The sequence below is a fragment of the Scyliorhinus torazame genome, chromosome 20 (assembly GCF_047496885.1).
Source record: "Scyliorhinus torazame isolate Kashiwa2021f chromosome 20, sScyTor2.1, whole genome shotgun sequence".
In the NCBI taxonomy this organism is placed as follows: domain Eukaryota; kingdom Metazoa; phylum Chordata; class Chondrichthyes; order Carcharhiniformes; family Scyliorhinidae; genus Scyliorhinus; species Scyliorhinus torazame.
The window spans coordinates 24,859,754-24,883,218 of NC_092726.1; the positions used below are offsets into that span (position 1 = coordinate 24,859,754).

General features: G+C 48.5%; 1 protein-coding gene and 1 non-coding gene across 2 annotated transcripts in view; both read right to left on the reverse strand.

Moving 5' to 3' along the window:
- Window positions 1-12,994, reverse strand: part of tia1 (TIA1 cytotoxic granule-associated RNA binding protein) — a 64,806-nt gene extending 51,812 nt beyond the window's left edge. The window contains exon 1 of the mRNA XM_072485994.1: window positions 12,740-12,994. Coding sequence (XP_072342095.1) covers window positions 12,740-12,774 — 35 coding nt within the window. The 5' untranslated portion in view covers window positions 12,775-12,994. The remainder of the gene's footprint in view (window positions 1-12,739) is intronic.
- A 2,868-nt stretch (window positions 12,995-15,862) lies between these two features.
- trnag-ccc (transfer RNA glycine (anticodon CCC)) lies at window positions 15,863-15,933 on the reverse strand. Its single transcript has one exon. It is a non-coding gene; the product is annotated as a tRNA-Gly (tRNA).
- Between the last annotated feature and the right edge of the window lie 7,532 nt (window positions 15,934-23,465).

Below are 23,465 nucleotides of genomic sequence, written 5' to 3' on the forward strand. Positions count from 1 at the left end.
TTCTCCCTCTGTGACCCGAACAGGCGCTGGAATGTGGCGACGAGGGGATTTTCACAGTAACTTCATTGTAGTGTTAATGTAAGCCTTACTAATGTAAGTTACTGTGAAAAGCCCCTAGTCGCCACACTCCGGCGCCTGTTCGGGTACACAGAGGGAGAATTCAGAATGTTCAATTCACCTAACAGCACGTCTTTCGAGACTCGTGGGGTGGGAGGAAACCGGAGCACCCGGAGGAAACCCACACAGGCACAGGGAGAACATGCAGACTCTACACAGGCAATGAGACAAGCCGGGAATCGAACCTGGGAAGAAATTCACCAAGTTTGTCATTCAATCACTGAAAACAGAGTACCTGCACACTTGGTACAAAAAGATTAACTGGTGTAAATTGTACCTTTTTCTCTAAGCACTACTTTGTTCCCTCCCAAAGTCTTCCACTCTACTCCTGAGGATGCTAACTCTCAGTGGAATAAATAATTTAAAAGACTGAGTCTTGCTACCCTCATTCAAGACAAGTGGATGTGGTTAGTGGTTCCCAACAGAGAGAGATTAAAACTGGAAGAGCAAAAAACTTTTAACCAAAATGCAAGTTCCAGAAACGTTAGGGCTGTTAATTCATTCAAAAGAATGATTCTGATGGGATTTTGTCATATTCCATCCTGATTTTCATTCAGGATTTGATCAAAAGGTATTTTTTCAACGTTGTGTTATGCAAATTGAAATATTGCAACAATGTGCGAATATTCTTGCCACCAAAGCTGAATAACAGGAAAAGAGACCAACAGTGTCTGAATCAAGATCAGGAATACTGTACAGGGTCAGCTTCAGAGTCTGAAAGCTACACTAGGAGTAACAACCACACATTCCGCCAAATCGCAAATTGTTGCGGTAATGTGATGGTGTGGTTTACACAGAGAGAAAGTGAGAGTGTGAGAGAGTGTGAGAGTGAGAGAGAGTGAGTGTGAGTGAGTGTGAGAGTGAGAGGGAACGAGTGTGAGAGAGAGAGTGAGTGTGAGAGAGAGTGTGAGTGTCAGACAGAGTGAGTGAGAGAATGAGAGACATAGAACGCGATTCTTCGCTCCCGCGACTAAGTGCCCACCCCGTCGTGAATCCCGTCGAGGTTCACGACGGCGCGAAACGGCCCCAATCTCGACCGATTCAGGACCCGAAAATGGACTAGGATCGGTGACGGGAGAAACTCGGGGGGCGTGTCGCTAAAGCAGCGTCGTCAGCGCGCGCCAGACATTGGCGCTGCATAAAAGCGGCGCCACGTCATCCGCTGCATAACTGGCGTCACCCGCGCTGCGTGGTTGCCATCCTCCCCGAGGCTGCCCCGCAAGAAGATGTCGGATGGATCTTGCGGGGCGGCGGAGGAAAGGAGGTCCTCCTTCAGAGAGGCCGGCCAGCCGATCGGTGGGCACCGATCGCGGGCCAGACCCCTTTTGAGTGCAACCCCGGTGAAGGAACCCCCCCACAAGCCCCCCCCCCCCCCCAGCATTCCCGCGCTGTTCCCACCGGCAGCGACCAGGTGTGGATGGCGCCGGCGGGAAGCCGTCGTTTTGGGCAGGCCGCTCGGCCCATCCGGGCCGGAGAATAGAGGGTGTAGCGGAGAATCGCAATTTTGTGTGTCCCAGGCGATTCTCTGGCCTGCGCCGCGCAGAACTCGACGGGGCCGTTCCCGCCGTTTGGGTGCATCGCGGGAGGGCGTCGGACTGGCGTCGCGGGGAAAAATGGCACGTCAGGCGATTCTCCAAACCTGTGCGGGAGCGGAGAATCGCGCCCTCAGTGTGAGAGAGGGAAAGAGAATGAGTGAGAGAATGTGTGAGAGTGTGAGAGGGAGAATGAGAGAGAGAGAATGAGTGAGAGAGAATGAGAGTGAGAGAGAATGAGTGTGATCATGTGTGTGTGTGAGAGAGTGAGTGTGAGAGAGTGAGAGTGAGAGAATGTGTGAGAGAGTGAGCAAATGTGAGGGAGAGCAAGAGTGAGAATGAGACTGAGAGAGAGCGTGTGAGAGTGAGAGAGAGAGAGAGAGAGAGTGTGAGAGAGAGTGAGAGAATGAGTGAGAGAGACTGAGAGAATGAGAGTGAGCGAGAATGAGTGTGAGAGAGAATGAGAAAGAGAGAGAGCGAGAGTGTGAGTGAGGGAGTGAGAGTGAGAGAGAGAAGGCCAAAAGTACGCTTCTGGTGAAGAATCCCCATGTTTACAAATTAATATTTAACCTGAATGCTGTGAGGAATGCACGGTTGCGACTGAATCCACAGACATTATGTAACAGATTTTGCGTTGAACCTTGTTTTTACCAAGCGGAAAAACATGGCTATTTCAGTCAGTCAGAACGACTTTATTCATGAATACACTATTTTATTTTACTTCCAATTAAAGAAAATGTTAAGATGAAAAGGTGGGGGGGGGGGGGGGGGGGGGGGGAGGAAATGCCTTGTCCAGAGTCAACTTTCTAACCAATCAGCACCTTTTTCTTCCGTAGTATAAATTGTTGCGAGAGTTTGAAATTTGTCATTCTTGCATGTGTCCTGATAAGTGCATGATGGAAAGCTTTGACAGCATGGCCCTTTACAGTGATATTCAATTTCATTAATAACTTGTTTACCTTATGAAAATGCTTTTCAATTAATATTGTTCACAAATCATGATAGGAGGCCAATGTCTCATTATCAAAACACTTGAAGTCCCCACTTACTGCTCGCAAGGAATTGCATTTTCATTCTTGCAACTTATTTATGGTCAACTGTTATCCTCGCAGGCAAATCAGCATGGTTCCAAGGTAAAATAATGCCCTCTCCAGAAACAGCAAACGTTTGGACCACTCTGAGAGGAAACTCAGGCACAATCCTTTATCTGACCCATCTCATAATTGTTCCTTTGAGCACCAATTTCCAACTAGTCACGGGGTTTCAAGTCAACACCTAACCGACTCAGTTTAAAGAAAGCACACTGGTCCCATCACGGTTGCGTAGAGGAGGGTTACCGGTGTTTTTTGTCCAGGTGCACCTTCCGCATTTTTAGAATGGCTTCAACATACTCTGCAGCACAACCATTTGTACGTAATTATTTCAAGTTAACATCGTGATGCTCAGACAAATTAAGTCAACTCCAAACTGGCCCTTGCTATTTGCTGGCCAATTAAGGCAGCCACTGAACAACTCTTCCTGTGACACTTTCTAAAAACAAGGCAACGGTTGAGATCAGGAGAACGTGATGGAATGAAGCTCCCAATACCATGTAAAAGATGCATTTCTAAAATGATATTGGGGAATAATGCATTGTCTACTTGTGAAAGAATACAAGGGGGGACATTTTATTGTTCCTCACTTTATTAAGAGAGGAACAGAGTACAGCATGGAGGTTTTGTGATAGAGTGAGCCAGAAACTCTGAATTCGAGTCCCAACCCAGGTCTTGATGGTCAAGGAAGGTGCATTCATAACCCAGCCAAACAGGTTGCGAATCAACCTGTTAATCCTTCCGACACACAATGATGGCAGGCGGTAACAGGAGCGATTCCTGGTCGGCATGTGATAGAAAGAAATTGGAGCCTCTCCCATCACACGGGTGAAGTCACACAGGATCAGGGGTGAGCTGGCAAGGTGGATACAGAACTGGCTAGGTCTAGGAAGGCAGAGAGTATCAATGGAAGGGTGCTTTTCTAATTGGAGGGCTGTGACTAGTCGTGTTCCGCAGGGATCAGTGCTGGGACCTTTGCTGTTCGTAGTATATATAAATGATACGGGGGAAAATGTAACTGGTCTGATTAGTACATTTGCAGACGACACAAAGGTTGGTGGAATTGCGGATAGCGATGAGGACTGTCAGAGGATACAGCAGGATTTCGATCGTTTGGAGACTTGGGCGGAGAGATGGCAGATGGAGTTTAATCCGGACAAATGTGAGGTGATGCATTTTGGAAGGTCTAATGCAGGTAGGGAATATACAGTGAATGGTAGAACCCTCAAGAGTATTGAAAGTCAGAGAGATCTAGGTGTACAGGTCCACAGATCATTGAAAGAGGCAACACAGGTGGAGAAGGTAGTCAAGAAGGCATACGGCATGCTTGCCTTCATTGGCCTGGGCATTGAGTATAAGAATTGGCAAGTCATGTTGCAGCTGTATAGAACCTTAGTTAGGCCACACTTGGAGTATAGTGTTCAATTCTGGTTGCCACACTACCAGAAGGATGTGGAGGCTTTGGAGAGGGTGCAGAAGAGATTTACCAGGATGTTGCCTGGTATGGAGGGCATTAGCTATGAGGAGCGGTTGAATAAACTCGGTTTGTTCTCACTGGAACGACGGAGGTTGAGGGGCGACTTGATAGAGGTCTACAAAATTATGAGGGGCATAGACAAGAGTGGATAGTCAGAGGCTTTTCCCCAGGGTAGAGGGGTCAATTACTAGGGGGCATAGGTTTAAGGTGCGAGGGGCAAGGTTTAGAGTAGATGTACAAGGCAAGTTTTTTTACACACAGGGTAGTGGGTGCCTGGAACTCGCTGCCGGAGGAGGTGGTGGAAGCAGGGACGATAGTGACATTTAAGGGGCATCTTGACAAATACATGAATAGGGTGGGAATAGAGGGATATGGACCCAGGAAGTGTAGAAGATTGTAGTTTAGTCGGGCAGCATGGTCGGCATGGGCTTGGAGAGCCGAAGGGCTTGTTCCTGAGCTGTACTTTTCTTTGTTCACAGCTCAAGGCCACAACACGCATGGAAAGTGTATTTTGCCACAGAAGTTGGGGGGGGGGGGGGTTTAAAAACTGCCCGGCCGGTGCGGATCAGATGGGTGCCAACGCGGAGTTTGACCCCCTTTCCGGTTGGGGTGCATTCGGGACCTGCCTCCCAACCCTACCTGGAGCGGAGATTATGACACCTTCCGTTGGTTGGACCGGCCTTCTGGCAGAGAACACAGGAAGTGGAGTTCAGAAGCAAGGAATCCACGAACAACCTTCATTAAACACTGGTCAGGTCTCAGCTAGGGTAGGGGGAGGATTTATTCAACTCTGAGCACTAGAGTTTTGGAAGGATAGAGAGAGTGAAGAGGAGATTTACTAGAATGCTACCAGGGTTTAGGAGCTACAGTTATTTGGCAACGCTGGGATTGGGAAAGCAGAGAAGGGCAACAGGAGATTTGCTGAAAAGGGGTTTAAAATCATGAAAGGTTTTCATTGAGTAAATAAGGAAAAACTAGAAAAATGAGCCGTAACCAGTTGGCTATGAAGGTCAAATCACGGAGTGTCTTTAAGACAGAGATAGATCGGTTCTGGATTAATAAGGAGATCAGGGGTTGTGGGGAGAAGGCAGGAGAATGGGGCTGAGAAACATATCAGCCATGATCAAATGGGCCGTGTGGCCTAATTCTGCTCCTGTGTCTTATGGTCTAAGACATAGAAATAAGGTGATTGGCAATAGAAATATTAAAAGAAACAGCTGGTTGTGATCCAGAATGAGCGCCTGAATAAGTGGTGTAAGCAAATATATTCATTTTCTAAAGGAAATTGCGTATAAATTTGATGGGGGGGGGGGGGGGGAAATCAAAGGGTTATAAAGAGCAAAGAGTGGGATTAACTGGAGAGCTCTGCTCACGGGTTAGGAGAGGTACGATGAGCTGATGTGCTGCTTCATTCTTAAGCCCGAAAAGCGTTACCGATTCTCCCTCCAATTGCTCCGACCAAGCTGGAATTGTTCATGTTTCTTACTGGTCACGTTCACAAATTAGGGGAAAAGATTAGGCACAGAGATCAAAAAAGAACCACACAAGTAGCACAGGCTTCAAAAAGGTTCACAACCAAGTACCACAGTTTGGAAATAATTGGATCAAAACCAGGCCACAAGCGAACAGGAGATGAATGCTGATCCTCCGCTGCTCTTTGTAGCTCGCGTGCAACGGTGGAGTTGAACATTTTTACAAAGAGAATCCCGAGTAGCTTTGATAAACTTCAAGAAGCTGGCCAAAGACCTATCTCAGAATCAGTCTGGGCAGAAATCGAGATGCTAGTGCACTCCACGGACAGAGATATTGCAATTTCAAACGACATACGCGGGAAAGTAGTCAAATTACACCATTCGATTCATAAACCAGCAGCACAAATTCTGGAGCACTTCCCTCGCCTCGGGTTTAGAACTATAGAAGCTGAATTATGATCAATCCAGAGAGTGTGTGGCACACGCTCACAACTGCAGCATTTCTGTTCCAAGGACACATGGCAATGTTGAAACATCCAAGCGACCACTTTTGCCAAGGAGCAAGGGATCACTTACACGGCTACAGGAGGTGTGACCCCGTTTTTTCAAACATCCGAGCACAAAGGTGTCAGACATTGAATGTGACTCGAGTTTTATCCCCACTCCAACTGAGGGGAGATCATAGAATTTACAGTGCAGGAGGCCATTCGGCCCGAGTCTGCACCGGCCCTTGGAAAGAGCACCCCACTTAAACCCACGCAATCCCCGTTACCCAGTAACCCCACCCAACATTTTTGGACACTAAGGGCAATTTATCATGGCCAGTCCACCTGACCTGCACATCTTTGGACTGTGGGAGGAAACCGGAGCACCTGGAGGAAACACACGCAGACACAGGGAGAACGTGCAGGCTCCTCACAGACAGTGACTAGGCGCGGGAATCGAACCTGGGACCCTGGAGCTGTGAAGCAACTGTGCTAACCACTGTGCTACCCAGGTATTGTCCCATAGCTGGTGGCAGGCACCCAGCTCCTCACCCAAGGGGTGACTTTTCATACGTGACATCAGACAGTGACCCAACCTTGTTCCCACCTGCGCAGCCACCTGCACTTTCAATAGACCTTAACAAGAGGTCAGAGGCCGGAACGCCTACCGCTGTTGCGGTTAAGTACAATCAACTATCTTTCCAACCCTGAGGATGCACCCCACACACACGAGTGAACTTCAAAGTGCTTGGGAAATGGGAGGGGGCAGATTCCAGAGACGAACAACCCGTAGCACACCACAACGAAAATGGCAAATCAGGCGGTTGAACGAAGGGATTCCCACGGCACCACATCTTCCCCAACTGAAAATGTTGCCAAACTAAAACGTAAACAGCCGCCCTCTCGCAGCAGTTCCGACATGAGCTATTTCACTGTAAGCCATGCCAAAGCTAACATGGGTTGATGCTTCAGAAAAGCTACAATGTTACACTGCACTCTATTTCCTGCCATTTTTGATATTGAGTCTTTGTCCAAACTAAGATTACATTTTGTTTCATTTGAGGTGCCCTTAAAACCACCCAGAAGTTGCCGTATAATATTGCACACACATGGCCATGCTATGGATGATGGGTGGTAAAACTGTTACAATTTAAATCGATGGCGTTTTGCCATCTTACAGCACGATATAAAGAGCAACCTGAAAAACTAGTTTTTCTGTGATTTATGGGCACTTCTGTCCAAGATAATGAATGCTTATGCCCAGAGTTCATAGTTTTTCTTTTAAATGATGTGTCCAATGGGACATTTGTGTGTGTTAAAGGCTATAGTAATGCAAGTTTCAATGATCACCAGGAAACAGCTCCTAATAAGGTAACCTTGTCATGTAAAGCCCTACTCATAAGATATAGGAGCACAATTAGGCCATTCAGCCCATCAGGTCTGCTCCTCCATTTCTGCATTTCCTACCTACAATGTTACAGACCAAGAGCTGGATTGCGATATCAGCCAGAGCAACTCCTCCCGAGAACACGTAACATCGGAGCGGGAGACGGCAATTTAGCTTCCCGAGCCTAACACCCTCAATGTGATCATGGCTGATCCCATCCTGGCCTCAACTCCACCATCCTGCCCATTTTCCATATCCCTTCAACCCATTACCAATTAAAAATCTAGTCTAACTCCTCCATAGATTTACTCACTGTCCCAGCATGCACCACACTCTGGGGTACCGAATTCCACAGATTCACAACCCTTTGGGAGAAGTAGTTTTTCCTCAAATCTCTGTTTCAATTTGCTACCTCTTATTCTAAGAGTATGATTATGCTGCTTCAATTAAAACATTGCGCTCTCCTGCCACACATTTTCCATTCGAAAGTCACACTCACTTTATTTCCGTATGGGTTTGGGGAGAAATCTGCCTTTTCGGTTTACTTAGAGGCCACCGCTCTCAATAACTAACTCCTAACTCCCAGTTTATCAATATCGGGGAGAGAGAAAATCCAGGGCTAACAAACTAAAACTGAACTTCATTTAAATGCCTTTCATGAGCGTTGCATGTCCCGGAACACTGTGCAACCAAGGAAGGCTAAGTAGGTTTGAGGCGTGACCACAGTTGTAATACAGAAATGTAATGCAATTGCATTATGGAACGGAATGGGCTGTTTCAAGTGACAAAGGGGGCAAGCCCACACGTCGTAACAGATCCAGTTTGCAATCAGAAAGGCTCCACACGAAAGTGAGGGGTCAAATAGTGGGACAGCATATGGGAGGAATTAAATGCGACATAAGGCGGGCACCAGTTGGCAGAGGGACAGCATCGCAGCAAGGTTATCCAGCATTGGCGGCCGACCCAATTCTGACAACTCAACAACCGCCAGCAACCAAAACAACGCCTCAAGCAAGCCACCTTCAGATCGGAGCTTGCCAAGTCAGTCAATAAATCAGCTGTCTCAAGGATTTTAACAGCACTCATGATACAGAGGTGAACCGTTCATACAATGTGCACTCGGGTGGTTAGAAACACCTGGCATGGTGCATGGTGGCACAGTGGTTAGCACTGCTGCTTCACGGCGCCGAGGACCTGGGTTCGATCCCGGCACCGGGTCAGTGTCGTGTGGATTTTGCACATTCTCCCCTGTGTCTGTGTGGGTCTCACCCCTACTACCCAAAATGTGCAGGGTAGGTGAATTGGCCACGATAAATTGTCCCCTAATTAGGAAAAAAAAGTAAACGAGGTGACGACAATCGATAGCTCCATGGCTCCATTGCCAAGACTGGCTTTAAATTCCAGATTTTAGTTTATTAAGCAATCAAATTTGTCAATTAATTCAGTTAAAATTTTCATCAGCTGGTGTGCCCCTCGTGTAGTATATGCCGCCCCCACCTCATTTACTAACGTAAATTGGACTCCATGTGACTCCAGAATCTTAACTGCCCTCTGAAACAGCCAAGTGAGGGATTCAGTTCAAGAGCAATCTGGGATGGCAACAAATGTCAGGCACTCCTTGGAAAGATCTGGGCGTGCAGGTCCACAGATCTTTGAAAGTGGCAACACAAGTGGACAAGGTAGTCAAGAAAGCATACGGATGGGGCATCGAGTACAAAAACTGGCAAGTCATGCTGCAGATATCTAGAACTTGGTACGGCCGCACTTGGAATATTGCGCACAATTCTGGTCGTCACACTACCAGAAGGATGTGCAGGCTATGGACAGGGTGCAGAGGAGGTTTACCAGGATGTTGCCTGGTCTGGAGGATGTTAGCCATGTGGAGAGGCTGAATAGATTCTGACTGTTTTCATTAGAAAGACGGAGGTTGAGGGGTGACTTGATAGAGGTCTACAAGATTATGAGGGGCATGGATAGAGTGGATGGGCAGGTAGTCTTTTCCAGGGTGGAGGGGTCACTCACCAGGGGGCATAGGTTTAAGGTCCGTGGGGCAAAGTTTAGAGGAGATGTGCGAGGCAGTTTTTTACGCAGAGGGTGGTGAGAGCCTGGAACGCGTTGCCAGGGGAGGTTGTGGAAGAAGATACATTAACAGCGTTCAAAAGACATCTTGACAAATACATGGATAGGATGGGTATAGAGGGAGACGGCACAAGGAAGTGCTGAGGGTTTTGGCCACGGGTGGTATCATGACCGGTACAGGCTTGGAGGGCCAAAGGGCCTGTTCCTGTGCTGTATTGTTCTTTGAAAGAATAGTAGGAAGTACTGATGGTGGAAGCAATTTGTGATGAATTAAGTACAGGACATTGAAGGACCCAGAGTGCAAATTGTTCTTGAATATTGCTATTAATAAAGCTGAGTCAAGAGACAGCACAATAGCAGGTTCACATCTTACCATTTTGGCTAAGATTATGCTTCATTCAACAGTCCAGCTCACTTTCTACCAAAGGAATTGTAAGCTTAATAAAAGTCATGATAAATCTCAGAATTGGAATAAAACTTCACCTCACAAATGTGGTAAGATTCTTACAAATTAAATCAGGTGAACCCTCTGGTGCATGCCAATAAGACAGGTAGAATCATAGAATAGAATCCCTACAGTACAGAAGGAGGCCATTCGGCCCATCGAGTCTGCACAGACCCTTGGAAAGTGTACCTACCTAGACCCATGCCCTATCCCTGTAACCCCCTCCAACCTTTTGGACACCGAGGGGCAATTTAGCCTGGCCAATCCACCTAACCTGCACATCTTTGGACCGTGGGAGGAAACCGGAGCGCCCGGAGGAAACCCACGCAGACACGGGGAGAACGTACAGACTCCGCACAGTCACCCGAGGCCGGGTTGAACCTGGGTCCCTGGCACTGTGAGGCAGCAGTGCCGCCACCAAACGAGCAAGAAAGATTCCTGCAATTTTAAATTGCTGTGTGCCGGAAGAGCACACGGGTCATGCACAGGTAAACATTGACTCATTTTGTTTCTTCCCAGGGAGAACTGGAAATACAGCATACTGAATTTGCTGCACAATTTGTAAGATAATTTTATCTCCTGTCCAGATATTGCCGTGTCTAAATGCCGGCGTATGAAAAGACTACTCTCAATGACTACATGTTGTCATGTACTAATTTCAGCTCTGTAACTGGATCACATAATGTGACTTCAAAACCCATTGTAAACCGATACACGCACTGGGAATGTTTTCGGTATTTAATCTGGAAATTAATTGACTTAAAATGCAACTGTACCACCCGACTGGTACTGCAGTGGCGGATAAACCATTAGATTCCCAATTGGAAGCGACATTTCAAAATGTGGGGTCATCATTTGAAACCTTCATTAGACAGGAGAGGAAGAGAGACAATTGCTGTTTTGGTATGTTTTGATACGGTGGCATGGTAGCACAGTGAGTAGCACTGTTGCTTCACAGCTCCAGGTTCCCAGGTTCGATTCCCGCTTGGGTCATTGTCTGTGTGGAGTGTGCACGTTCTCCCCGTGTCTGCGTGGGTTTCCTCCCACAAGTCCCGAAAGACATGCTGTTAGATAATTTGGACATTCTGAATTCTCTCTGTGTACCCGAACAGGCGCCGGAGTGTGGCGACTAGGGGCTTATCACAGTAACTTCATTGCGGTGTTAATGTAAGACAATAAAGATTATTATGTACAAATATGTGTGCCCTCCAAAAACGTACTTTTCTCAGACAAATCGCCCTCAACGCCAAAGTCTTCTTAACAATTTCCTCAAAATTAGGTACAGCTATAGTCCTGTTAATAAACTATAATCCACTGCACTGAATTCCCAACTGCACACCTGTGCACCAAAACTTTATTCCCAAAGGGACAAAAAGAGAAAATGTTCAAACTGGCACATTACGCATTCACCAAAACACAAAGCATTAAAAAATATTGAACACAAACGGTTTCCTCCTCCCCCACCCACCCCCGACGTGTCATAACTTCATTTTAATGTGATTTTTTTTTAAACTGCCTATTTCCTTCATCCACTTAAACGGCACAAATGCATGGGTGACAATAGGCACAGCCAAGGCTAAACTTAAAGCCCAGAGGGATTTTGTTTTTGCCTGGTGAAAATATATGAAAGCAGCAATATGGGGTTTTTCAGCCCTCTCAAAATTCAGGGGGCGGGGGGAAGGGTGAAAGAGAGAGAGGAGTGTGCGAATAGGGCCAGTGGAGAGGGAAAAGGCCACCGCAGTCTCCTCTAAACCCCAAGTTCAGACTTTCTGAATGTGTGTGTGGGTGTGTACGATGGCAGAGGGGAGGAGTGTCGAGTGGATGGGGCCAGAATGCAGAGGGAAAACACTGCTGTGTTCTCTTCCAAACCCCAAGTTCAGACTTTCTAAATGTGTGAGAGAGAGATGGGGGGGGGGGAAGAGAATTGGAATTAACCAAATCAAATTACATTAAGAACGTCGGTGGTCAGGACACACAAGGCTGAGCCAACTTTGGATGTTTTTAAAGACAAATCTTCCAGGTTCAGGATTTATTTTTTTTGGGGGGGGGGGGGTCTTTCCCTTCTGATAAAGGTTATTCAAGCAGATGATGGTGATATAAGTGATGGCAAAAGACAAACCTCCCACCTGAAGGGCAATAGGTGGGGATGGGCTCTTTCTGCCCCCTCCTTCGATTCCCCGCTGGGTCACTGTCTGTGCGGAGTCTGCATGTTTTCCCCGTGTCTGCGTGGGTTTCCTCCGGGTGCTCCGGTTTCCTCCCACAGTCCAAAGACGTGCAGGTCAGGCAGATTGGCCATGATCAATTGCCCTTAGTGACCAAAATGGTAAGGAGGGGTTATTGGGATAGGGTGGAAGTGAGGACTTCAGTGGGTCGGAGCAGACTCGATGGGCCGAATGGCCTCCTTCTGCACTGTATGTTCTGTGTATGAATTTGGACCCTGGAGACTCTCACTCTCTCTCTAGCCCAAGCAGTCAGGTCAACCTAAAATATGTATGTCAACAACAATTTTTTTTAAAACCACCCTGGAAGCCTGAGGAGTTGGAGATAAAGGAATTGGGGACCCCTGAAGAATGGAGTTGTCGGGAGGCCGGGCGGAGGGGAAAGGCTGGCTGTTGAGGCGAGTGTAGGCCGCAGCCTCGGCCTCTCCTACTCACAGGGTTCTCGGCTGCCCGTCGTCCTCCATCATCATGGCGGGAGCGTCGCTGAGGCTCGGATTTTATTTTGTGTTTTTGTTTTCCTCTTGATGATGAGAAGGGGTTTTGTTGTTTTTTTTTTCTCTCTGAGAGCGGCGGCCGAACAAAGCGGCGGGGAAGGAGTGGGGTTTGTGTTGTGGCGCTGGGTGTGAGGAGGAGGAGGGGGGGGGGGGGAGGCAGCGGCCTCGGCTGAGGGACTGGAAATAACTCCACAAACACACCGAGAGAGAAAATGGCCGCCCGGCCTGCCGCCGCCACACTGCGCTTGCGCCGCCCGGCCTGCCGACGCACTGCGCTTGCGCCGCCCGGCCTGCCGACGCACTGCGCCTGCGCTCCCCCCGGTCTGCCCCGTACTGCGCCTGCGTCTCCCCATCTGCCCCGCACAGCGTCCCCGGCCTGCCCCGCTCAGCGACCCCGGCCTGCCGACGCACTGCGCCTGCGCCCCCCCGGTCTGCCCCGTACTGCGCCTGCGTCTCCCCATCTGCCCCGCACAGCGTCCCCGGCCTGCCCCGCTCAGCGACCCCGGCCTGCCGACGCACTGCGCCTGCGCCCCCCGGCCTGCAGCCCCCCCCCCCCCTATTTCCTGCTGCCACACTGCGTCTGCGCCCGTCGCGCCCCCTCGGCCTCACTGCGCCTGCGTCCCCCAGGCTGCTCCGCCCATCCGACTCCAAAACCGCGCATGCGTTTACGGCTTGCTCCGCACTGTGCCCTCCCTCGGCCTGCCGTCACACCACGCATGCGCCTCCGGCCTGACGCCACACCGCGCCTGCCCACCGGTCACCCACAAAACTTTAGGCAAAAACTTTCCCCAAACTTTTACTGTCCCTCAACTCCAGGATTAAAGACGATATTCTGATAACGGAACATGCTAGATTGATTTTAATTTCATTCCAAATATATATATATGTATCAAGAAATTTAATTCGAAATAAAATTCACCTTGAACAAATAAAGGTATTTATGTAAAGAAATAGATTTGTTTTAATTCTTTAACAAAACGTGCTCCAAAAATGTGTCCATAATAATTAGAATTAAATTTCATTTCCAACATATAAAGATATATAAAGAAATAAATATGTTTTATCCTTTCACGGAAAGTGTTTCAAACATACACATATGAGTTTTTACGAAATGCATTTAATTAGAAATACATTTCACTTTGAACATGAAAAGATATATATGTAATTTTTAAAATTCTCTTGTGTGATGTGAGTCCCGCTAGCTGGGCCAGGATTGATTGTCATTTACTGCCTTAATTGCCCTTGAGAAGGTGAAGGTGAGCCGCCATCTTGAGCCGCTGCAGTCCGTGTGGTGTAGGTACACCCACAGTGCTGTTAGGGAGGGAGTTCCAGGATTTTGACCCAGTGATGGAGAAGGGATGGCACTATAGTTTCACGTTAGGATGGCAGGTGACTTGGAGGGGAACTTGCAGGCGGTAGTAATCCCCATATCTGTTGCCCTTGTCCTTCTAGATGGTGGAGGTCGTGGGTTTGGAAGGTGCTGCCTAAGGAGCCTTGGCGAGTTGCTGCAGTGCATCTTGTAGACGGTATACACGGCTGCCACTGTGCGTCAGTGGTGGAGGGAGTGAATGTTTGTGGATGGGGTGCCGATCAAGCGGGGCTGCTTTGTCCTGGATGGTGTCGAGCTTCTTGAGTGTTGTTGGAGCCGCACTCATCCAGGCAAGTGGAGAGTATTCCACCCAAATATATTTTCATATTACTATTCCAAATAAAATTAAAACATATTTAAAAATATATTACAATTTGAATATGTAAAGAATTTATGTAAAGAAATATACATGACTTAACAGGTACATTTTAGTTTACATATATCAATATGTTTCTATTTAGAAATAAATGGAAGAAATACTTTTAGATGCACAGAAAGAAATAATAATAAATACGCACAAAAATACATAAGCAATGAATGGTAGCACCCTAGGAAGTACAAAGGACCAGAAGAACCTTGAGGTACATGTCCATAGATCTCTGAAGGCAGCAGGACAGGTAGATAAGGTGGTTAAGAAGGCTGATGGGATACTTTCCTTTATTAGCCGAGGTATAGACATTAAGAGCAGGGAGGTTATGGTGGAGCTGTATAAAACGCTGGTTAGGTCACAGCTAGAGTACTGTGTGCAGTTCTCATCGCCACTCTATAGGAAGGATGTGATTGCACTGGAGAGGGTGCAGAGGGGATTCACCAGGATGTTGCCTGGGCTGGAGCGTTTCAGCTATGGAGAGAGGCTGTTTAGGCTGGGGTTGTTTGCCTTGGAGCAGAGAAGGCTGAGGGGGGACCTGATTGAGGTGGACAACATTATGAGGGACACAGATAGGGTGGATAGGGAGGAACGTTTCCCCTTGGTAGAGGGTCAATAACCAGGGGGCACAGATTTAAGGTAAGGGGCAGGATGTTTAGAGGGAATTTGAGGAAGAACCTTTTCACCCAGAGGGTGGTGGGAATCTGGGACTCGCTGCCTGAAAGGGTGGTAGAGGCAGGAACTCTCACAACATTGAAGAAGCATTTAGATGAGCACTTGAAATGCTGTAGCAATGTGCTGGGAAATGGCATTAGAATAGATAGGTGCTTGATGGATAGGTGCAGGAACGATGGGCTGAAGGGCCACTTACTGTGCTGTAAAGCTCCGTGACCCATAGAAATAGATATCAAAGCAAAAGACTACGACATTTCCAATTAAAAATGCTAATCTTTTCTCTCTGCAATGCACTTGCATATCTTTGTGAGATAATATGCAAGTAAATGCACCTTATTTTTAGACTTACAGATTTGCAAATCAATGATGCAAACCCTCCCCGTCTTTCTTCGGCACCCCACGGCGGGGCGGAAGAACATGTTGCCCTTTGCATTCATCGCCGACGATCGCATGGTTTTTTTTCTCGATTGCAAACTCGCCCCAAAAGTTATGAATGAGAGTTAGAGCAGAGGTGAACAGATTTAAATCCGCGCAGTAAAACTTGCACGGGGGAGGGTTAGCGGTGAAAGCGCGTTGGAATTAATGGAAATACGGTCAAAATTCTGCTAATTTATATTAAAATGCCATTGCATCGACTTGCTGTAAAAGTAGCGTGCGCCGCCCGGGAATCGAACCCGGGTCGCAAGAATGGGAATCTTGCATGATACCACTACACCAGCGGCGCAGGTCATGACTATACCATGCCCCCACTACATGAGTAAAGGCGCCAGCAACTGTTGTCCTCTCAATTGCTATCTCTCCATTCCTTCAGTGATTCTCATGTTATTCTTCAGTTGTCAATCATTAGCAGTTTTGTTTGGGGTGGGTGGGCAGGAAGAACTTGGTTTGGGGGCTAGGCTTTTAAATATTTCTTTCACTTCCCCCCCTCCCCAGTTTAATTCTGAGATAGATGTACAGATATTTTGACAAATTCATCTGCATCTCCAAAATAGAGCAAGGCTTATAGAATTTCCGACAGTGCAGAAGGAGGCCATTCGGCCCATCGAGTCTGCCCTGACCCCTTCAAAAGAGCCCACACCCTGCCCTGTCCCCATACCCTACCTTTTGGACACTCAGGGGACATTTTAGTTTGGCCAATCCACCTAACCTGCACATCTTTGGACACTCGGGGGGCTATTTTGGCACAGCCAATTCACCTAACCTGCACATCCTGGACACTAAGGGGCCATTTTAGCATGGTCAATCTACCTAACTTGCACATCCTGGACACTAAGGGGCCATTTTAGCATGGTCAATCCACCTAACCTGCACATCCTGGACACTAAGGAGCCATTTTATCACGGTCAATCCACCTAACCTGCACATCCTGGACACTAAGGGGCCATTTTAGCATGGCCAATCCACCTAACCTGCACATCCTGGACACTAAGGGGCCATTTTAGCATGGTCAATCTACCTAACCTGCACATCCTGGACACTAAGGAGCCATTTTATCACGGTCAATCCACCTAACCTGCACATCCTGGACACTAAGGGGCCATTTTAGCATGGTCAATCTACCTAACCTGCACATCCTGGACACTAAGGGGTCATTTTAGCATGGCCAATCCACCTAACCTGCACATCCTGGACACTAAGGAGCCATTTTATCACGGTCAATCCACCTAACCTGCACATCCTGGACACTAAGGGGCCATTTTATCATGGTCAATCTACCTAACCTGCACATCCTGGACACTAAGGGACTATTTTAGCAAGGCCAATCCACCTAACCTGCACATCTTTGGATTGTGGGAGGAAGCCTGAGCACCCGGAGGAAACCCACGCAGACACGGGGAGAACATGCAGACTCCACACAATCACCCAAGGCTGGAATCAAATCTTTTCATCAGGATACCAGAATAAGGGGAAAACAACAGTAAGAATACCAGAATAAGGGGGAAAACAACAATTTATACTGCATGAGAAGAGAATGCTGATTGCTTGACAAGCGGATTCTAATTTGTGGAGACATTGCCATGGAGCATGCACCAGTTGATGGTGACTGGCAGAAAACTGCCGAGCAGTGATAGCCATTCGCTGATTACGTCCCCAAAGAAATGTCTTGACCAATCACTATCAAGCTGCCTGGTTTGAATTTCAAACAATTCTTGGCATTGATTGATTGACTACAACGTCTGTCCTTTCTTTATAATCTTAATTCTTAATGGTAATTATACTGTAAAAGATGGTTATATCATCACTACAGTGGCACAGTGGTTAGCACTGCTGCTGTACAGCATCAGGGGACCCCGGTTCCATTCCGCCCTCGGGTGACTGTGTGGAGTTTGCACTTTCTTCCCGTGTTTGCGTGGGTTTCCTCCGGGCGCTCCGGTTTCCTCCCACTGTCCAAAGATGTGCAGGTTAGATGGAGTTGCGGGGTTAGGGCGGGGGAGTGGGCCTATGTATGGTGCTCTTTTGGAGGGGCAGTGCAGACATGATGAGCCCAAAGGGCCTCCTTCTGCACTCTAGGGATTCGCTGGATATTACTTTCTCAGAGTTTATGATAAAGCATTGTCATAAATTTGTGAGACTATTTAAAGAGTACAATATATATTCTATAAAGCAGCATTTTATTTTATAGGATAACTAATTCGAGTTATTGCTACACCAGTAATTCGCGATGTAAGGAAATTAATGATGGGCTATATTTCCTCTCCGTCTTGTTGGCTGAGGGAGGAATACTTACCAGGTTTCGTTGCAATCATCCTGCTCTACTTCAAGTGGTGCCAAGGGATCGCTACTCACCTCCTGAATCAGCAAGCATAGCCTAATTTACAGTGCAGAAGGAGGCCATTCAGCCCATCGAGTCTGCACCGGCCCTTGGAAAAAGCACCCTACATAAGCCCACACCTCCACCCTATCCTCGTAACCCAGTAACCCCATCTAAGCTTTCTTGGACACTAAGGGGAATTTAACATGGCCAATCCACCTACTCTGCACATCTTTGGACTGTGGGAGGAAACCGGAGCACCCGGAGGAAACCCACGCAGACACGGGGGGAGAAGGTGCAGACTCCGCTCGTGCACCCAAGCCGGGAATCAAACCCGGGACCCTGGAGCTGTGAAGCAACCGTGCTAACCACTGTGCTACCGTGCTGCCCCAGTGATATCTGTGCTAATTGATGACCGGGTGGGGCCCGCTACCAATCATTCCAAATGGCAACAGCGTAGCTACGTCACGCTTTGACTCACAACGTCCTGATGACGAGGCGGAGAGGCTGCAGAGGAGGAAAGAAAAGGAAGCAAAACCTGTCTCCCCACCGCCCTCCCCTCGCCCCGGATCCCACCACTCCATCGGAAGGATGGAGTTCAATGTGTTCAAACAAAGATCGATGGATGGCGAATCGGCCTGTTTGGCCAACACGGCCAACCCTGGAGTAGACTTCATCTTCGAATCGCAGGACAGGCGATGAGGACGGAGTGCGTTTTTAAAAATCTCTACAGAAGGAGGCCATTCGGCCCATCAAGTCTGCATCGCCCCTCCAAAAGAGCACTATTCACTGGACTCCTGTGCTGTGCTGTGTGTATGTTCCTGTTTCTCGCTGCTTTGTTGGAAGGGGGCTCAGCTACCAGGTGGCAGTCTCCCCTCCAGTATTCCTGAAATATCAACACGTTGTTCTCACCCGACCCACCAGGTGGCGCTTGAATCACGTGCACCGTTGTCAACTTGCCTGACGCTTGGGTGAAGCCTGACACCGGGCCCGACTACATCTTCTTCCTCCACTTCTCTTTAGTTTAGGCTCTCGCGCTGTAAATTCAGGGGAAATCCTTCAAGTTAAATTAAATAGGAGGACAGCATGGTGGCGCAGTGGTTAGCACTGTTGCCTCACGGCGCCGAGGTCCCAGGTTCGATCCCGGCTCTGGGTCACTGCCCGTGTGGAGTTTGCACATTCTCCCCGTGTCTGCGTGGGTCTCACCCCCACAACCCAAAGATGCGCAGGAAATGTGGATTGGCCGGGCTAAATTGCGCGGTGCCGAGCTGTGGCTGGAGGAGGTAACAGAGGTCAGGAGGGGACAAGGCCACGGAGGGATTTGAAAACAAAAGGTGGGAATGTTGAAGTCAAGTTGCTCGAAAGCTAACGTGAGCCTGTGAGCACGGCGGGGGTGGGGGGTGGGGGGGGGGGGGGTAGTGAAGCAGAAAGCGAGGCGAGTTAAAACTCAGGCAGCAGAATATAAATCGGGTGTCCTCTACCAAGACAGAATTAATTCCGGCAGACCGCAAAGGTGCCCCACGGGGATAGCAAAGGCTGACGCAAGCTCCAAACTTAGGGGTGCAGCAGAAATGATGCAAATGGCAAGGAAGGGAGATAAATTCACACCGGTTCCAATTCATTCTCAGTGTGGTTGGATGGAATCTTTGCAATGGAAGCTGTGCCCAATCAGAGCGTTCTGAATCGGCATTGAGCTCAAAGGTTGCATTTGAAAAGTAAGCTGTGTGCAGATCTGTTGATGCACCCACATTTGCCATGGCGAACACTTGGTTCCCCCTTATCTTCTACTATTTTTCACCATTAACATCCTTCGCTTCACATCCCCTTCGATTGACACATAGCCTGAACCCAGACGATGCACGCGAATGAGGTTTGCATCCTGGGGCCAGCTGTTACACCTCTGCATTCGCCACTTGGGGGCGGCTCGGTGGCACAGTGGTTAGCGATGCCGCCTCACAGCGCCAGGGGCCCGGGTTCGATTCCCGGCTTGGATCACTGTCTGTGTGGAGTTTGCACGTTCTCCCCGTGTCTGCGTGGGTTTCCTCCCTGTGGTGATACATCACTGTCCTTCCCTAACATTGTACATAGGTATATAATAGTTGTGTGTAACGTGGCCCTGTAATCCTGTGTATGGTACTGTGGCTCTGTAGAGGTTCGGTCACCTGTATGTAACCTGACCTGGCCACTGAGAGCTCCGCCTTGGCGGAGTTAGGTATAAGACCCAGCTGCTGAGACCTGACCCATTTTGTCTGGGGTCGTCTGTGTCGGGTAAGCTTCCTATGTAGTGTATTAAAGCCTTGGTTAAAGTCTCACATGTCTTTGTGGTTCTTGTCGCTTAGTGCATCACTCCCAGAGTCCGAAGCTGTGCGGTATAGATGGATTGGCTACGCTAAATTGCCCCTTCGTGGTCCAAAGGTGTGAAGGTGGATTGGCCATGATCAAATTGTGGGGTTAGGACAGATAGGGAGCGGGCTAACTGTGCTCTTTTGGAAGATCAGTGCAGACTCGATAGGCTGAATGCACTGTATAGTTCGTATAGCCCTTCAAATTGGAGATTTCTGTGTTCCCCAGAGTCTGTGTCACTTGTCCATTGCTCAGGCATCTATCCATCTCTCTAACATCCATCTCTCTAATATCCCACCACAGCTAGCTAGGAATTTCTCCCTTCCCGTTTGAATTCACCTGAGGAAGCAGCGCTCCGAAAGCTAGTGATATGAAACAAACCTGTTGGGCTTTAACCTGGTGTTTCTTACTATTTTAGATAGAGCATAGAACATACAGTTCTGAAGGAGGCCATTCAGCCCATCGTGTCTGCACCAACCCACTTAAGCCCTCACTTCCACCCTAGCCCCGTAACCCAATAACCCCTCCTAACCTTTTTGGACACTAAGGGCAATTTAACGTGGCCAATCCACCTAACCTGCATGTCTTTGGACTGTGGGAAACCGGAGCACCCGGAGGAAACCCACGCCGACACGGGAAGAACGTACAGACTCCGCACAGACAGTGACCCAGCGGGGAATCGAACCTGGGACCCTGGAGCTGTGAAGCCACAGTGCTAACCACTTGTGCTACCGTGCTGCTCAAGTTTAATTTGGGAGTTTAATTTGGATAAATGTGGGGTGATGCATTTTGGGAGATCAAAGCAGGGCAGGACCTACTCAGATAATGGTAGGGAGTTGGGGAGAGTTACAGAACAGAGATCTAGGGTTACAGGCTCATAGCTCCTTGAAGGTGGAGTCGCAGGTGGACAGGGTGGTGAAGAAGGCATTCAGCATGCGAGGTTTTATTGGTCAGAATATTGAATACAGGAGTTGGGACGTCTTGTTGAAGTTGTACAAGACATTGGTGAGACCACACATGGAATACTGTGTTCAGTTCTGGTCACCCTGTTACAGGAAGGATATTGTTAAACTAGAAAGAGTGCAGAAGAGATTTACGAGGATGCTACCGGGACTTGATGGTCTGAGTTATAAGGAGAGGCTGGATAGGCTGGGACTTTTTTCCCGGGAGTGTAGGAGGCTTAGGGGTGATCTTATAGAGGTCTATAAAATAATGAGGAGCATGGATAAGGTAGATAGGCGACATATTTTCCCTAAGGTAGGGGACTCTAGAACTAGAGGGCATAGGTTAAAGGTGAGAGGGGAGAGAGACAAAAGAGACTAGAGGGGACATTTCTTCACACAGAGGGTGGTGAGTATCTGGAACGAGCTGCCAGAGGCAGTGGTAGAGGCGGGTGCAATTTTGTCTTTTAAAAAGCAGTTAGACAGTTACATGGGCAGGGTGGGTATAGAGGGGTATGGGCCAAATGTGGGCAAGTGGGACTAGCTTAGTGATAGAAACTGGGCGGCATGGACAAGCTGGGCCGAAGGGCCTGTTTCCATGCTGCAAACATCTAGGACTCTATGAGAACTTACATTCGCTTAATGTCACATACGCCATTTTGCCCATATTGCATCTGCTGATCTCATATATTTACTTTACCCCATCATGCATTGTGGGCATCACTGACAAGGTCAGCATTCACTGCCTGGAAGTGTGGGGGAGGCATGTTCAATAGAAACAATGCACAGGGTTACGGGAAGAAGGCAGGGGATGTGCGCTAAGTCGCAATACTCCTTAAGGAGGTGTGGTGAATGTATTCACCATAGTGCATGCATGATACCATAACCCGTGACCTATGACCTGGAAGTGGTGATATGAACTGCTTCCAGGTACTGAACAGTAGCCCCGGTATGGCTCCGCCTCTGGCTCCGCCCACACCGGGGCATATATAGGCCGGCCTCTTGTGGGTGGCACTCATCTGTACGACTGACTCTGGCTAGGCAAGTTCATGACTAATAAAGCCTTATGTTCTCTCGCTCTCGCTGCCTCTCTGTGGATTGAAGGTACATCAGCCGGAAGTAACCGGAGGAAGTATATCACCCGGCCTGGTTATTTCCATGCGTGTCTCCGAGACGGCCTCCAAGAAAGTGACAGCTTCGGAACGTTCGCATTCCAGACTCGTAGTGAAATTCAGAACTCTGTGCTCGTAGCCGAGGAGAGATCTGATGAAAAGTCGAAACACATTACAGCAACAGTAAAGCAAACAAGCAAAAATGTGGCGGATACTAACCGGGTCCTGGTTCCCGTCGGTACGCAACAAGATGATTCGCAACAAGGCATCTTTAATTCGTTTAATAATGTGAGGTAACAGACAACGGGCGTGATTCTTCGTGTCCGAGACAAAGTGTTGACGCCGGGACAGAATCAGTGGACGTCAACGACAGCAAAATTGGCGCTGGTCCCGTAGCAATTCCGGAACTGTTAATAGACTAGCACCAGGGCCACGTGGATCAATCGATTCCAAAGGAAAATGGTGTCCGATTTGTCATAATATACACCAGTATATTATGGGGCAGACACACACACACACACACTGATGGACATGCAGCGGGACCAATCAGCATACACAACACCGCAGCCAATCACCAGTTAGAGCACACTCACTATAAAGACAGGGGACAGGAGAGTTCCCGCTCATTCTAGTAGCAGCCAGCTCGGAGCACAGAGCTCACAGCCTGCAACACAGACATTCACCATGTGCTGGGTGCATCGCCTGGTTAGGACTAGGCAAGGGTCAACAGTTAAAGCTGGTATTGCATTTACCCACAGTTCAAGTATGTTAATATAGTTAACCTTGTAATAAAATAGAGGTGCACCACTTCCAGTGTTGGTGACCTGTTTGTGATCCAGAACACCCAACACATCACGATTCACCGGGGTCGGGAGTGACACTCGAGAGGCTGACAAGCTGCAGCCATATATTAGCACTCCGCTTCCCACTCATTCCAGCCAACAGGATGGCACTGGAGGGTGCCCATCCAGTTGATGGGTTGGCTGGGGCCAGAGGGCACTAAAGGGGGCGACCTGGGGGACATCCATACAACCCGTGGCACTAAGTTCACAGCGGACAGTCAGCGGCGTGAGCAGCCGCATGGCTCCCTTGCCGGCTGCGTGCCCAT